The following is a 15,397-nucleotide window of genomic DNA, read 5'->3' as shown; positions in this document are numbered from 1 at the left end:
TGCCAGACTATGTCTTTTGATTGGAGAGCTTAATCCATTAACATTCAGTGTTATTACTGCATGGGTAGTACTTTCTTCTACTATTTTGCCTTCTGGATTTTATATGTCATATCTAATATTCCTTCTTTTTACCCTTACTCATAGTCTTCCTTTCTACACTCTTCTCCACACCTCTCTCTTCTGTCTTCGTATTTGTCTCTAGTATTTCCTTTAGTATTTCTTGCAGATCTGGTCTCTTGGTCACAAATTCTCTCAGTGATTTTTTTGTCTGAAAATGTTTTAATTTCTCCCTCAATTATAGCTGTTTGTTTTTTTTCTTTTTTGAACGGACAACTATAATTTTGCTTAAAGACACTGAGAATGATTGGGGGGCTGGGAGAAGACTTTAGTTATTATACATAATTCTTGAGAAGTAATTGTATTTATTTTTCTTTCAATGTTTATTTCTTTGCTTAGCAGACAGAAGGGGGAGCACAGACAGACGGCCAGCAGTCACAGACACAAAGTAGTGAAAACTCAGAGAGTAAATCTACCCCTAAAAGGCTACATGTCTCTAATATTCCTTTCCGCTTCCGGGACCCTGACCTCCGACAGATGTTTGGGGTAAGTTTCTGAGGTCCTTTTATGAATTTTATAATTAAGCTTAATCCACCAAATGAGTTATTATCCATTATTAATTGTGTAGAACTGTGAATAGTTTGATAAAAATCCTGAGGTAAGTCAATATTTTCATTAGTCTTTAGAAACCTTGCTCTATCACCTACTTTACTCTGAGACTTTGGCCTTGAAGGTTCTCATACACTCTTCTTGTTTGCTAGCTGCCAGAATGCAATATACCAGAAACAGAATGGCTTTTAAAAAGGGGAATTTACTAAGTGGCTAGTTTACAATTCTAAGGCCGAGAAAATGTCCCAATTAAAGCACGTCTGTAGAAATGTCCCATCAACGGCATCCAGGGAAAGATACCTGATTCAAGAAGGCTGATGAAGTTCAGGGTCTCTCTCTCTCAGGTGAGAAGGCGCATGGCAAACACAGTCTCTATCTCAGCTGGAATGGCACATAGTGAACACAGTCAGAGTTCCTCTCTCATCGGGAAGGGCACATGGTGAACATGGTGTCATCTGCTAGCTTCTTCTCCTGGCTTCCTGTTTCATGAAACTGCCTGGGAGGCATTTTCCTTCATCATCTCCAAAGGTTGCTGGCTGGTGGACGCTGCTTCTCATTTCTATGTCATTTTGCTCTGCTCTCTCTGAATCTCTCATTCTCAAAAATGTTTCCTATTTTATAGGACTCCAGTAAACCAATCACGACCCACCCAAATAAGTGAAGACATACACATAGGGTGACCATGTGTCTGGTTTGCTGAGAGGTTTTTTGGGACATGAGGCTTCCAATGCTTAAAATCAAGAAACTACAGTAAACCAAGACAAGTTGGTCATCCTGGTCACACACCAAATTTAGAAAATATATCAGTCAATGCTTAGTTTCACCTGAAAGAGCAAATATATACATTCTTTTAGAGTAGTGATTGCTAAACTTTTCTGCACAATGACAGTCACCTGGGGAGCTTAAGATCTTAAGATCTGTCAGATGTATGGTTAAGATCCCCAGAACCAAGAAATAATCAATAGTTTTTAAAAATTCAATTAGGATAGCTGCTTAGTGCTTTGCCAACAAGCATGTGCCCTTCTTTAAATCTTGTTGTAGCTACTTCCTGGGGACCAGACACTGGAGCAAAGTTTCATCACTTATAGCTGATTACCTAGATGTGTTTTCCACATTGAAGAGAAGGCCAAGACTGAGATTTAATGATATTCTTGAAATACTAGAAGAGTTTTCACACACAAAAAAGTGATAACCAGCTGTTTTTCCATCTCTACAGAAAAGAGGGCAACAGAAAATATGAAGGGCAACATAAAAGACTTAGGTTATATATAAGAAGAAACTTCCTGGACACATGAGTTATTAAATTTTCTGCTGAATTAGCAGAGATAATATGAATCTTGATCTCTCGCGGTCTGCAAAAATGGGGTACATTTTCATCTGTCAGATGTGTGGTTTCTCTTGAGTCATGAAAATAGTGTCCAATAAAGATCTGCCTAGATCAGTTATCAGTGATTTCTCAAAATTTGTTATGCCCTTCCCATAAGGTGTAACATACAAAAGAAATTTCTCCTTGCAAAGGATGTACTATTACTTAGAAGGCCAGCATCACTGGTATAGAGCTGGCATTCCATGCTCCCATTATTAGCTCTGTAAACTCAGCAAATAGCTACTTTTCTTCTCATTTTCCTTAACCATAAAAGGAAGGCAATCCTTACCTCAGAAGCATGTTTGAGGATACATTAGAAAATGTAAAAGAAAACCAACTCAAATATTGTATGAATCTTAGCTTTATAGGAGGGTCAGAGAAATAAAATAAATTGCCCTCCTACCTAAAATAAGACATTTTTCTCTTTCCTTGATTTTTCTAGTTTTTTGATAAAATTAGAATCAAACCCAAATATCTTATTATGAAATTTGAGCCCTAATTACCTGTTTTTTGATTAGAATAGAATGAGTCAAGCCCTTAAGAAAGTATGTTGCCTGTTTTACTCTTTTCACTTTTCGTTTTTTTTTTGTTTGTTTTGTTTTGTTTTTTTTTTTTTAACATTTCCCAAAGTCGGGTTTGAAATCCAGGTAAAATAGATAAAGGGTATATGTGAAAATTGTGAGCCGAAAAGATGTGTGGAGATTTACTGCACATGGCTTTGATTCAGTTCATCCAAGTATTGATTAGTTTTGTACTTTATGTATACCTCCCCTCCGAATAATTACTGTGCTTTGTATATAGCATTCTAATCAACTGTTTACCTACCTAACAATAGAGTTATTTGGATTTGTTTCTTTAGCATTGTTTTTCCAAATGTTAAAATACCTAAATAATTACTAAGCAAAACTGTTACTAAAAATATTCTTAATGGTCATTGCAGAAATAAATAAAATCATCCTTAGTCTCCAAAAAAAGTTAAATTGTCATGGAATTGCATATAGCCTATGGGCATGATAACACAGAAATATATTTATTGACTTGGGAAGTTGTTCATAGTATATTAAGTTAAAAAAAAAAGCAAGTTATAAAACAATATGTGGAATGTGTCTAAATTCTATTTGGCTTATAACTATGTCTGTAGAAGCACTAGGAAGGCTGTGTTTAAGATGTAGGAGTGTAGATAATCTTTATTTTCTGTTTCCCCTTTTCCTTTTTAAAAATATTTTCTAACTTTTGTGTAATAAACATTATTTGTGTAAATCAGAAGGGGGAGGGAAAACAGCCTTCAATAGTGTATCTTTCTACCTAGTTGGATTTACTTCAGGAAACAGACATTTTAAAATTTAGAATTTGTAGGCAGGGAAAATCCCTTATTCATATTCACGTGAAGAGATATATATTAGGGTGATACTGAAATCTTCTAAAAACAGCTTCCCCCTTATACATGGATAATGTCAATGATGAGAAAAAAACCAGAAACTAGTATATTGGGACCTACCAACAAATAGAAATGTGGACATCAACTAAATAGTGGGGGTCGGGAACCATTCCTTTTTCAAAAGAAATGACCCTTGATTAAGTGTTATTATTTTTGTTTCTGCAGCAGTTTGGCAAAATCCTAGATGTAGAAATAATCTTTAATGAACGTGGCTCTAAGGTAAGCTCCATTTCAATATCCAGTGTGCTTGGCTTCTTTTTGGTTTTGCTTTATTTTAAATAGTATATTTCAGGAAACATAAGCTATTTTTCAAGCCTTCAAAAAAATAATCCCAAGTGTCTACCTTGAGTTAGATTATCTTCAAAAATAATCTATCATATGGCCAAATCTTAATACTTTAATTGGTAGGCTAGGAAGGTAGGAGCAAGTGAACTTTTAAGAGAGAATTTGGCAGTAAGGAAGATAGGAAGTAGGAAGCACCAGTCCTTTATAAGACTTAAATTTGTCCTAAGCTTTCTTATTTTTTAAGGAAGATAGAGAGGACCGGAAAGAATGAAGTTCTATGAGAACTAGAATTCTATGAGAATCTGTATTCTATCAGAATATACCTTTTAAAAATCTAACTTTAAAATGTCATATTTAGAACATATAATGTCTCATGTTTTCAATTGACTTGCTCTCTCTTTTAAATTTTAACAAGGCTTAAATACAGTGAATAGTGTCTTAGGAATTCACTATAAACCCATTTCCTCCATTAAGTCATACCCACATGGGGAAGCTTCAGGCTGTAGAATCATTTAAATGGCATATAAAATGAGTGAGAGTTTTTTTGCTATTGAATAACAGTGTTATAAGAGTACATAAGAGTAAGATGTATAATTTTATGTATGTATTTTGTCTAAATGTGTTCTATATAAGAACTGAAATTTTTAATTAAAATTTGTTTTCCTTTACTAATTTACTATTTTATATCCTCCACCTATGTGATTTAGAATTTTGTGCACTAAAGTAAGCAGTAAGGTTTTCAGGAATGAAGGCATGGTATCGTTATAGCTTTCCAGTGGTGTTGTAAAAAAAATACTTGCTTAACAGAATTTTGGGAAATTTTATTTGCAAGTTTTCTTCCTCGACAAGTGAAATATACTCCATAGAAACAATCAGTCACGGCCAAGTCTGTAAATATTTACCTTGCTGTATTCAGTTCCATTTACATCTTCAGGTTGGAGCAGTTTTTTAATTAATTTTCTCTTGATCATCTCTGTTGAACTTTGAAAACAGCTCTTGATCATGATTAAATCTCCTATGAATGTAATTTGACAAAAGCTAAATAAAGCCAATAAATGAATTAATATTTACCACTCTTAAATATCCTGTTACAAATTTATCATACTTTGGAAATTAGTAACAGGTTTCTACATTGTTACATATGCCTTCTGCCCCCATATATACTAATACAAATATGCGTACTATTCTATGCTCCTAATAAAATCATCATTTTATAGTCAGTCCTGACTATAATAATTATTTGGTAACTATCAAGAAGGTAATTATACCCCAAGCTTTTGTCCAGCACTTACTTGGTAAGTATTTTTAAAGTGAAATCTATTCAAACTGTAACCAGTGAGACTATTTTTGCTTATAATGTCTTCCCAGTGGATTTCTGTTTCTTTGTTGTATAGGTATGCTTTTATTTTTTTTTACTTCTTAGCTACATGGTGAAAAATGACAGTGATGGAGGCACATGACTGTAAAATAAATACCTGAAGATTATTTGTCCACACTTTTTATCCAAAGTAATACTTTGAATATTTTTGGTTTTAAGTGTTTGCACTAGTTAAAATATTCTTAACTAGACTCCAACAATGGAAAGCCCAGTATAATTTCATCAGGCATAGAGAACTGCTTTTTACCAGGAGAATAATTTGATTGAATTATTGTGAAGCAAAGGAAATTGATCTTAAGGTTTCTTTCATTGACTTCAAGAATTTTGCCTGCTACGAAAAATTTTTAAAGGCACCTAATCTAACTGCTTCTCCCTTGTAATTTCCATTTTTAAGTAATGACACAAGCGTTCCTTTTCTCTTTGGGGAATCAGAAACATGCCACTTCTCTCAGCTTGATGCTGTGTCCTCATTGCCCCCTTTTTTCTTTGGGCTGCTAAAGGGTAGACAGACTGCACTGATTTATAAATGTTTTAAAAACAAAGCAGATAATTCATTCCTTCTAGGACTGATATGAAACCTTCTCTTCATTCTTTGCCATTCTTAACCGTAACTTTCTTTGCTGGAATGGAATCCCTTGAATCTGTTCTGAAGCTCTTAATAGAGATTTATTTTGGAGTCATACCAATAGATGCCTCCTCAGGGATCCATACCTAAGATAAATTAATGAGTACTTTCCTTTTTTGTGAATTAAATATAGTTTCTTTTTTTTATGTTTGAGGTTAACTATTGAATTACAGTGTGTCTTGAAAAGAACCAAAGCAAAAAAGAGACTTGTGTGGTCCTGTTGTTTAGTTAATAAAAGTTTGCTCAGGCTTTTAAATAAAGTGCTTTTCTGTACATAAGTTAGCTTTATTGAATTCTTTTTTTTTTCCAGGCAATAACATAAAATTAGTTACAAAGTAATTCTGAGATAAGCCATACTTAAATATGAAATAGTTTTTAACCAAATTGCTCCATAGGAAGAAATGTGACCCTTTACTCATCTTATTTTTAAATAATGGGACTGTCGGCCCAGGTCTCTAGAATATACTCACTTGAAAATGTAACTGTACGCATTACATAGCTACTCCCTGCCTCCCTGCAAGTATCCTGCCTTTACTGCCTTGCCTATAGATTCGAAGTTCTACTCTAGGAAATAGTTGTTTCGTTGTTGTTGGCTATTTTTCTTTCATCTTCTTTGACCTTCATATTCTGCATTTGTGTTATCTAGATTGTGGAATGAATATATATTATAAATGTGGACCTACGTGCATACATATATATTTAAGTGAGTTCATGTGATTTTTAAAAATCTTTTTACTCCCTGCTCCTTTGTAAAAAGCATAAAAACAAATCAGCTGTGTCTAATTTTCTGTAATTAACTGAAACAAAGACTATCCTTTTGAAAAAGTAGTTAGGATATGATTACAAATGGTACCCCTGCCAAAAAATTAACTGATTTACTCAAATAGAATCTAGAAGATTATTATATGACTATGTATAGCTATTGATTTTCTAAATTCCACCAGTGAAGACAAAGTGTAATACAAATAACAAGAAGAGAATTTATAGGTAGAATGACGATGTGTCAAGGTTTATCCAGAGTAGTCCAAATTTATGTCTGTGCCTTAGCATAATTATTAATGTCTCTTTCATTCCTCAAAATGTCCCAGTTTGAACAAAAAATTATATTGCCATTTTCCTTATAAATCATTTGACCTCAAAATCCATTGAATAATGCATTTTAAAATAACACCCTATAAAAAATCATTATAATGGTAAAACATGTTGCTTAATGAATAAAGTGGAAAGAAAATTACTAAAGGGAATCAACCACTACTAGTATTCTCATGTGTTTGTTTGTGGTCTTTTTTCTCACATAGATTGTTAAATAGAACCCTAAAATAATGGTCACCTAGTTCAACCCCCAATATTATTGACATTGCATTCTCTGCTAGATACTTTTATTGACTAATAGCTTGCTGCTTTTCAAAAGTTTATTCTGTTGTTGAACTTAAGATTTTCCACCGTCCTGTTGATTTCTTACCTAGCCCCATAACAATTTGTGATGATTATCAAGTGTATTAAATAAAAAAAGCACAGATTCTAGTATTTATGTTTTCCATAAAGCTATATCAAAATAACTTGTTATAGTTGTCCCTTGAAGAGACATGTTATAAATACTGAATATGTAGAAGGTCTTCACCTCTTCAGGTAGTGCCAATTACCAAGTCTACTAAAGATCTACCTGATAGAGCACAGCAACAATTATTGAGATTTCTAGCAAATTTTTAGTTAATGTGTTCTCAGTTACTTCCCTCAGATGGGTTTCTGGAATGATTGGGTTTGGGTGAGTCTTAAATTTAGGCTGGGGTTAGGCAAGATAAAATCTCTATTCCCATGCCTTAGACACAAGTAGTGTGCTATAATTTCTTGCCAATTTCCCTAGCTTTTGATTTCGTGCAAATGAAAATTATTTCTTTTAATATATGGTCAAAATACTTCCTTTAAAGATGCATTCAGTAGTGATTTTCAGTAAAATCTGATAGGTAATGCTAGGTGAAATTTTTTTTTTTAATTATACTTAAAAGTATATGATTTCAAAAGGGCTTAATTTATTTTTTATCATTTTATGGGCTTTAGTTTTCTTTTATTTTTCAATTTCTGTATTCTGGCCACACCCAGGACTACCATCTGCTTTTGATTTCTCCTTTAAAAATTACATGGTAGATTTTTTTCCTCATTTTTCTGAGATGGAAAAATTCAAAGATTATGTTAATAAGAGTATATTTTTATAGTGTTCATCCTATTGCTTGTTATTTATTTATCTGAGGCCAGTCTAAAAAGGCGAAAGTTACTCAGCTCCTATATGTTCTTGATTTCATATAAAAGTATTTAAAGGTTGGTGATAAAATTGCCTTCACACTTGATAAGAAATCTTAATTACAGCTATACACCTAGTAAATACACTACTTCTCCATTTCCAGAAGACAGCTAAAATAATCTGGTAAATTTCTAATGTAACATTGATATATTTAAATTGTTAATATAGAAGAACGTTGGAAACTGAGAATGTTAGGTAAGATTTAAAGTATGCAGACCTGCGCTATATAGTGGCCACATTAAGCGCTTGAAATTGAGGTATGCTCTAAGTATAAAATACACACTGATTTCCAAGCACAAAAAGAATGTAAAGTGTTTCACTAATAATGTTTTTGTATTGATGCCAAGTTGAAATGATAATATGTTGAATATTGAGTTAAATATATTGTTAGAGTGAGGAATGGCATAGAGTAAGAGCCTGAGGTTTGGTGGATTCAGGGAATTATGAGGACCCTGGTTTTACTCAGTAAAAGTTATATAAAGTGGTTTTGTCATAAATAAAGATGAAAAATTGTATAGTTTCTTCATTGAGGTCTTGGATGCTATGGTATATGTGGTCACATATATATTTCACATGTATCTTTTCACTTTTTTAGTGTGGCTACTAGAAAATTTTAAATTACATAGCTCGCATTTTATTTCTGTTAGACAGTGCTGGTATACACAAAAGTTATCTCAACATTTTTTTAAATAAGAATAAAAGTTTACTTGTTTACCTTTTATTAGAAGAATTTAGGCAACAAAATATTCCCTTATTACATTCTTACATACCTGAAATACTTCCTCTTAAGAGTTTGAGATTAAATCTCAGCTTGATGTTTACCAATTTAGACTGGTTTTTATGTTTCCCTAGTGGGTACATTATGTGATCATTTTAAAGCTGTTCTAAGAAAATGTGTCAATTTTAGACATTAACTTTTTGATTTCTAAGAATGAAGAGACTTTAAACATAATTTCATTTACGCAGACTTTCATATTGATGACTTTTTTTACCTGTAGATATCCTTAACACAGTTCCTGACATTTTTTTAATGCTCAGTTTTATTGAAGAAACAATATACTAAGAAAAATTGTAACCTTTATAACAGTTAATGTTCTTGAAACTAAATCAAACTGTGTTAGATGAGCAAGCATAAAGTCGGATTCATAGAAAAATCACCTTTTTAAAGTTTCACCATGAGAGAGAGGTAAATAAAAACAGTATTCTAAAATGCCAGTTATATTAATCATGGACTTTTATTCTAAGAGTTCTGTATTAGTTTCCTGTTGCTCCTATACAAATTACCAGAAACTTTTGGTGACTTAAACCCACACATTTATTATTTTACAGTTCTGGAGGTCAGAAGTCTGAAATGGGTCCTACTAAGTTAAAATCAAAGTGTCAGCAGGGCTGCTTTCCTTCAGGAGACTACAAAGGTTAATCCATTTCCTTGCCTTTCTTTGCCTGGCTACCTGCATTCCTTGCTTTGTGGCCCTCTTCCATCTTCAAAGCCAGCAGTGGCAATGGCTAATTTTATCACAGGCCACATCACTCTGATCCTTCTGCCTCCCTCTTTCACTTAGAAGCACCCTTGTGGTTAGTTTGAAACCACCTAGATAATTCAACCACCTAATTATCTCCCCATGACAAGATCATTAACTTAATCACACCTGCAAAGTCACTTTTGCTATATTTAAGTAATATAATCACAGGTTCTGAGGATTAAGACATGAACAACTGGGAAGCAACTATTCTGCCTATCATAAGGGCTACTTATCTTCAAAGGAAACAAAAGCCCTTACCTTTATGTTTCATATCAGAAAGACCCAAAGCTTCCTCCTATTATCTTAGATGAAAATGTCTGTAAAGATTGCTTTATTTTTTTTATCTTCAGTATCTAGATAGCCTTTCATCACAGTATAAGCATCTTTCTTTATAAAACATTTTTAAAGCCCTTGAAAATGAAATTTTGTTCTAGAATATTAAAGTAATTATTGAAGAAATCATATGCAAGTAGACATTAATATTAAACTTTGTCATTTACTGATCATAAAAAGTTAGTGCTTATGTTACTACCATTTGCTCTTTTGGATGCAGTTACCATGTCACAGATACTCTATCAACATTATAGGAAAAAGGCTCATAGAATACATTTATTGATTAGATATAGAAAAGGAAATTAGGTTTTTTGTACTAATGTAGTTTAATAAAGCACTGAACTCAGATTCTCGTATTTTTAATTTTCTCAGTTAGCTGAAAATCCCTGGGTACTTGTTCTAGTTTGCAAGCTGCCGGAATGTGATATACCAGAAACAGAATGGCTTTTAAAAGGGGGAATTTATTAAGTTGCCTATTTACAGTTCTGAGGCCGTGAAAATGTCCAGATTAAGGCAAGGTTATGAAAATGTCCAAATTAAGGCACCAACAAGAGATTACCTTCACTCAAGAAAGGCCGATGAAGTTCGGGGTTTCTCTCAGCTAGAAGGGGCACATGGTGAAGTCTGCTAGCTTTCTCTCCTGGCTGCTTGTTTCATGAAGCTCCCCCGGGGATGTTTTCCTTCTTCATCTGCAAAGGTCTCTGGCTGCTGACTGCGTGGCCTCTGAAGCTTTTTTCCAAAATGGTTGCCTCTTAAAGTAAAGAGGTTGCCTCAGTAAGTAAATCCCACTTTGAATGGGTGGAGTTACATCTCCATGGAAGCCATCTAATCAAAAGTTACCACCCACAATTGGGCGGGTCACATCTTCACGGATAATCAAAAAGCTTCCATCCAGCAATAGTGAATGAAGATTAAAGGACATGGCTTTTCTGGGGTACACAACAGATTCAAACCAGCACAATATTTGACCTCAGTTTGACTCAGTTTCTTTTCCTTCAAAGTGAAACGAACAGATCTGTCCTTTTTATCCTATAGTTGTAGTAAAAAGACAACCAAGTACGTACGTATATATGTGTATGTGGATATAGTCAAAATGTTAAAATTAAAAACCTAGGTATTAGTCTCCACATAAATTGTTATTCATATATTAATGTATAATTTATTAATATAACCCAAGACATAAAATTTATAAGGCTTCGAGGATCAGTTGGAATACAAATTATAATGCTTTTAAAGTATAATATGAAAACTCATCACTATTTGTGACCTTTCTTAAAAGGTTTAACCTTCTTTTTAGAGGATTCTTCCAGATTGAAGAACTAGCCTCTTGTATTCATCAAATGGTAGTGTCAAACACAAATTATAATTCATTAATAACTTGCCCTGTACCTTGAGGTGTTAAAGTGGCTGTAACATGTTTATACCAAATTTTGCTTCTGAAGATATGTTCTCTTTGACATTTTCGGAAAATTTATACATTATTTAAGAAAGAATCTTAATTGAAATTATCCATAGTAATACTTCCCAAACAATATGTATTTTAAAAATTTCAATCAGCTTAGCATTTCACTTCCTAGAATCTTTAGTGGTGATAACCATATTGTGGGTTTGGATAGTTTATTGGAATCCTCTATGAAACGTCATCCAACCATATCATTATTTAGAATCCTGAGTAATAGGATACTTTTGGTAATAAGTAGTAGAGTTGCTTTCATAAAATCTTTTTATTGAACAGTACACACTGCTTACCATCTCAGTTCAGAACATGTTTCATATACTCATGATGATAAGCAGCAAGCAGAACTTCAGTAAAAATGAACAGTTCCAGGAGTTTTTATTATTAAAACCATGTAATATTCAAAGAATGCTATAGGACAATGAAGCTATTGGGAAATGAAGGCTGTCCCAGAAAATCTTAAGAATTTACTAACCTAGAGATGTAGGAATAGCTTGAGAAAATTATTTATAAAATTATAGAATGGAAAGTTAAGGATAAAGCACTTAGGAAAAAAAAACTGATATGAAGCTTTATGAAATAGTCAAATCAGTATGTAGGAAATGCTGCTGATGTTGACATCGGTAGTATGATTATGACCCTTATCTTCTCAGATATGATGTGAACAGAGACATCAAGTTAGTTAATTCCCTGGTTTTCTGCTTTGTCTATTTTAGTGAATTAGAGTTTCATTCTATTTTTGCTGTATCTACAAGAACAAATGAATTAAAATAATCTACCTCAGAATAGCAAGTGCATTGCTATTTGATGGTATTCTTTTCCTAATGAATAGTCTATAACTGCTGTTACTAAACTAGATATCATTCTCATTACCTGTTACCTATTGACTATTCATTTTTTTCTATACGTGGAATATTACTAATAAGTTTAGTAATAGATATAAGCATTAAATTTATAATTTGAATGAATTGGGTTGGTGATTTTCTGAAATTCAGCCAAACATTTTTTTTACTGTAACATAAATCTGGTCATTTAAAATTGGCATTGAAGAAAAATCATGATTGGACTGACAGCTGCTTCGTAATATTTTCATTTGCTTGGAAGAACTAAGTTCTCTCCTCTTCCCACAGAATTATACATCAAGACTTTGTCTTAAATTTTTCCTGTACCCAAAGGAATTAATGGTAATATAAGCCAAGCAAGCAAAGTGGGGCTAAGATGATTAGACCTCCTGAAAAATCTTATTATACAGTGATTATACCTACAGTTTCTTATAGAAGTTACGGAACAGTAATAGATATGGAATGTCAGAGAGTCAGTGTAATGAACTTTTTTTAGTATTACATAGAGAGACAGCTACATTAACAGTGTGAATTGAGAGAAAAAGGGTAAGACATTTTTAAAAATGTTCAGATTCATAATTGAATAGTTTGTCCCAAGTAACTCTATACCTTAATTTTGGTCTGACCTCACATGCCTTATGTTTTATTTTACTATTTTATGTTGTTGTTAAATTATTATAATCATTATTATTGTTATTATTACAGTTCTTTTTTCTTTTACTGGATTTAATTTCCCTTTATAAAATATGCATGGACCAAAAATGTGACTTTGGGAGAGTACTACTGAGTTGTTGCTGATGTCAGTTTCATACTGTGATATTTTTTCTCTGTTTACCAAGAGATCAGTATTTCAATATAACGATGTGCATGTTTTCCCCCCTTTTCCCGCTGCATGCAGGGATTCGGGTTCGTAACTTTCGAGAATAGTGCTGATGCAGACAGGGCCAGGGAGAAATTACACGGCACCGTGGTAGAGGGCCGTAAAATCGAGGTGCATGTCTTAAATAATTCAATTTCTTGTTTATATTTTTATTTCTGATTTTGTGTGTTGCCTCACTTATTTCACGTTTGGAGCCCTGTCTTGTTTGTATGTGTGCACATGTCTTTGTGTCCTTCACTTCTTGCACTAAAATGTATAAAAGTAGCACTTATCTCCCTGCCCCGTTTTTTGCTTGTTTGGGGCTTTTCGTTTTGATTTATTGTGTGTGTGTTTGTGTGTATGTTCGTTTTCCATTTACTTTTTTCCTTCTCCAAAATGTTCATCCTTCTGCTCTCTTGATTTTTTTCCTTTGCTTCAGTTTGTGAGACTCTGAATTCCTGTGATGAGGCCTAAACAAAACTAACTGAAAAAAATGTCTAAAAACTTTGATTTTATAACTTTGTGTCCTTTAATAAATCAAGGGGCCAGCCAGTATCCTCTTTCTCTTGGGAGGCTAATTCACCTCCATGAGCATGTGATAAGCAATGAATAAAAGATGGTAAAGGGTATGGGGAGGGAGGAAAGAATCCAAAGCTCATGTCATTTTTTTAAAAAATGTATTTAAATATCAAAATTTTCAATAGTTAATTTTTTAATTTTAACAGACAATCCTTCAATTAGAGGTTTGTTGGCTGACAGGTGAATTTAGTGTTACTATGATTGAGTCAGCCACCTGGTGGTCAGCTCGTTTTAATAATGCAGTGAAAGTTAACTGGCTCCTTTCCCCCTCCCAATTTTTAAAAGTATTAAATATGAAAGCCACCATTTTGAGTAAGACGTTTGCATATTTTGCTTTTTCTACCTCCTTCCCAGTGGTTTAGCATTTAGGGCCCTTCACTTGACTCACTCTTTCCATGGTAACTATACACAGTGCTGGCGATGGTACCCATTGGCGGTAAGTGAAACAACCATTAGAGAAGAAGCTTTTAAAAATATAATTTTAAAACAATTAAGAAAAAAAAGTCCATCTGCCATCTCACATTAACACTACAAAACGTGATTTGACTTCTTGTTCCTCTTCCTTTCCCCCTTTTATTTCAATGCTGTTGAGTAATGCTGCCTGGACTTTGGATGTACATATTGTTTTGTAGCAGCCTGAGCTGTTTGATTACTGACTTCATGGTGATTTTTCCCCCTTGTACATCTTACTCAGAATTACTGAACTCCAGTTTGGCTGGTTTTATTAATGCACTTCCTGCCCCTACTTCCTCCCCTACTTTTCCTCTTTCACAAACCTTCTGTTTGTAGCAATGACTGTTCTTTCTTTGCTCTTGACAGTTCTTTTCTGCCCGTGACACCCTTCCACACTTTCTCTTTTCTTTTCCCTTACCTTATTTTTCTTTTTATCCAAGTTCTTGGCCCTTTGCTTTTCCCTATACTTCCCCATCCTTTCTCTGTTACATGGAGCTGTTGGTCTCTTTTGCTGACTCGTGGTTTCTGATTGGTTCTGGCCATTTTTCCTTTTAAGTGCTTGGTTGCATTCTGCTCTAGCAGCTGGTTTAAGCTCTTGCTCCATTCTAATCATTGTCTGTGAGAACCTCACTCTTCACTTTCCCCCTTCTTTCCAAAATTGATTGTTTTCTCCTTTTATTTGTGTGTGTGTGTTTTGTAACTGCATGCTCTCAGTCTCATCATTGTTGTATCCCATTCTTTTTAAATGTGAAATGTTTATATGATTTGTTGGGTCAAACTAGAGTAAATGGAGTTTCAAGCTCTTTTACTTACATGGAATTATCATTAAATAAATTCTAAAAGACATATTAAGACATTTCTAAACTCTCTTTCTACCTAAAATTGGTCTTTACATTATACAAACTTATCTATATATACATTTAACATGATATAAATTCCAAGAGGCAAAGTAAGACACATTTATATTCTGTGTATTTTAAAATACGTTTTAAAATAAGCCTGTATTAGGACCTGACTACACAGTTTATCATTGACTTCTATGGTAAGGCTTTACCCTCCTTGTACAAGAGCTTTGAGGCTGGTTCTGACACTGGGCTGCAATATCCTGGCTTCTAAGCTCCATTCATCTTTTCTTTATCCATCCCATCTTTGTAATACTCCATACCCTAACACTGAGAATGCTTTAAATTCTGTAATTCTATAATAAAGGTTGAGAGTACTGTACAACAAAAGAAATATAAACTTCATTTTCTCAATTATTTTAAGTACCTACTTCCAAGGCCTTCTTAAAACTT

At 33.5% G+C, this 15,397-nt stretch overlaps 1 protein-coding gene across 22 annotated transcripts in view; it reads left to right on the top strand.

The window, feature by feature from the left end:
- Window positions 1-15,397, top strand: part of RBFOX2 (RNA binding fox-1 homolog 2) — a 393,928-nt gene that overhangs the window by 349,892 nt on the left and 28,639 nt on the right. For 17 of the 22 annotated variants that reach the window (XR_013179262.1, XR_013179265.1, XR_013179259.1 and 14 more), the window contains 3 exons: window positions 457-603; window positions 3,636-3,689; window positions 13,110-13,202. Coding sequence is in view for 9 of the 22 variants with exons in the window: in XM_077168692.1 (XP_077024807.1) it covers window positions 457-603; window positions 3,636-3,689; window positions 13,110-13,202 (294 nt within the window). In the remaining 13 variants the exon portion in view is untranslated. The remainder of the gene's footprint in view (window positions 1-456; window positions 604-3,635; window positions 3,690-13,109; window positions 13,203-15,397) is intronic. The other 5 variants (XR_013179263.1, XR_013179264.1, XR_013179261.1 and 2 more) reach the window with 1 other exon arrangement.

Source organism: Tamandua tetradactyla, chromosome 7 (assembly GCF_023851605.1).
Source record: "Tamandua tetradactyla isolate mTamTet1 chromosome 7, mTamTet1.pri, whole genome shotgun sequence".
Classification (NCBI taxonomy): Eukaryota; Metazoa; Chordata; class Mammalia; order Pilosa; family Myrmecophagidae; genus Tamandua; species Tamandua tetradactyla.
Note: the sequence above shows the minus strand (reverse complement) of the source record. Positions and strands in the feature narration are given on the sequence as shown.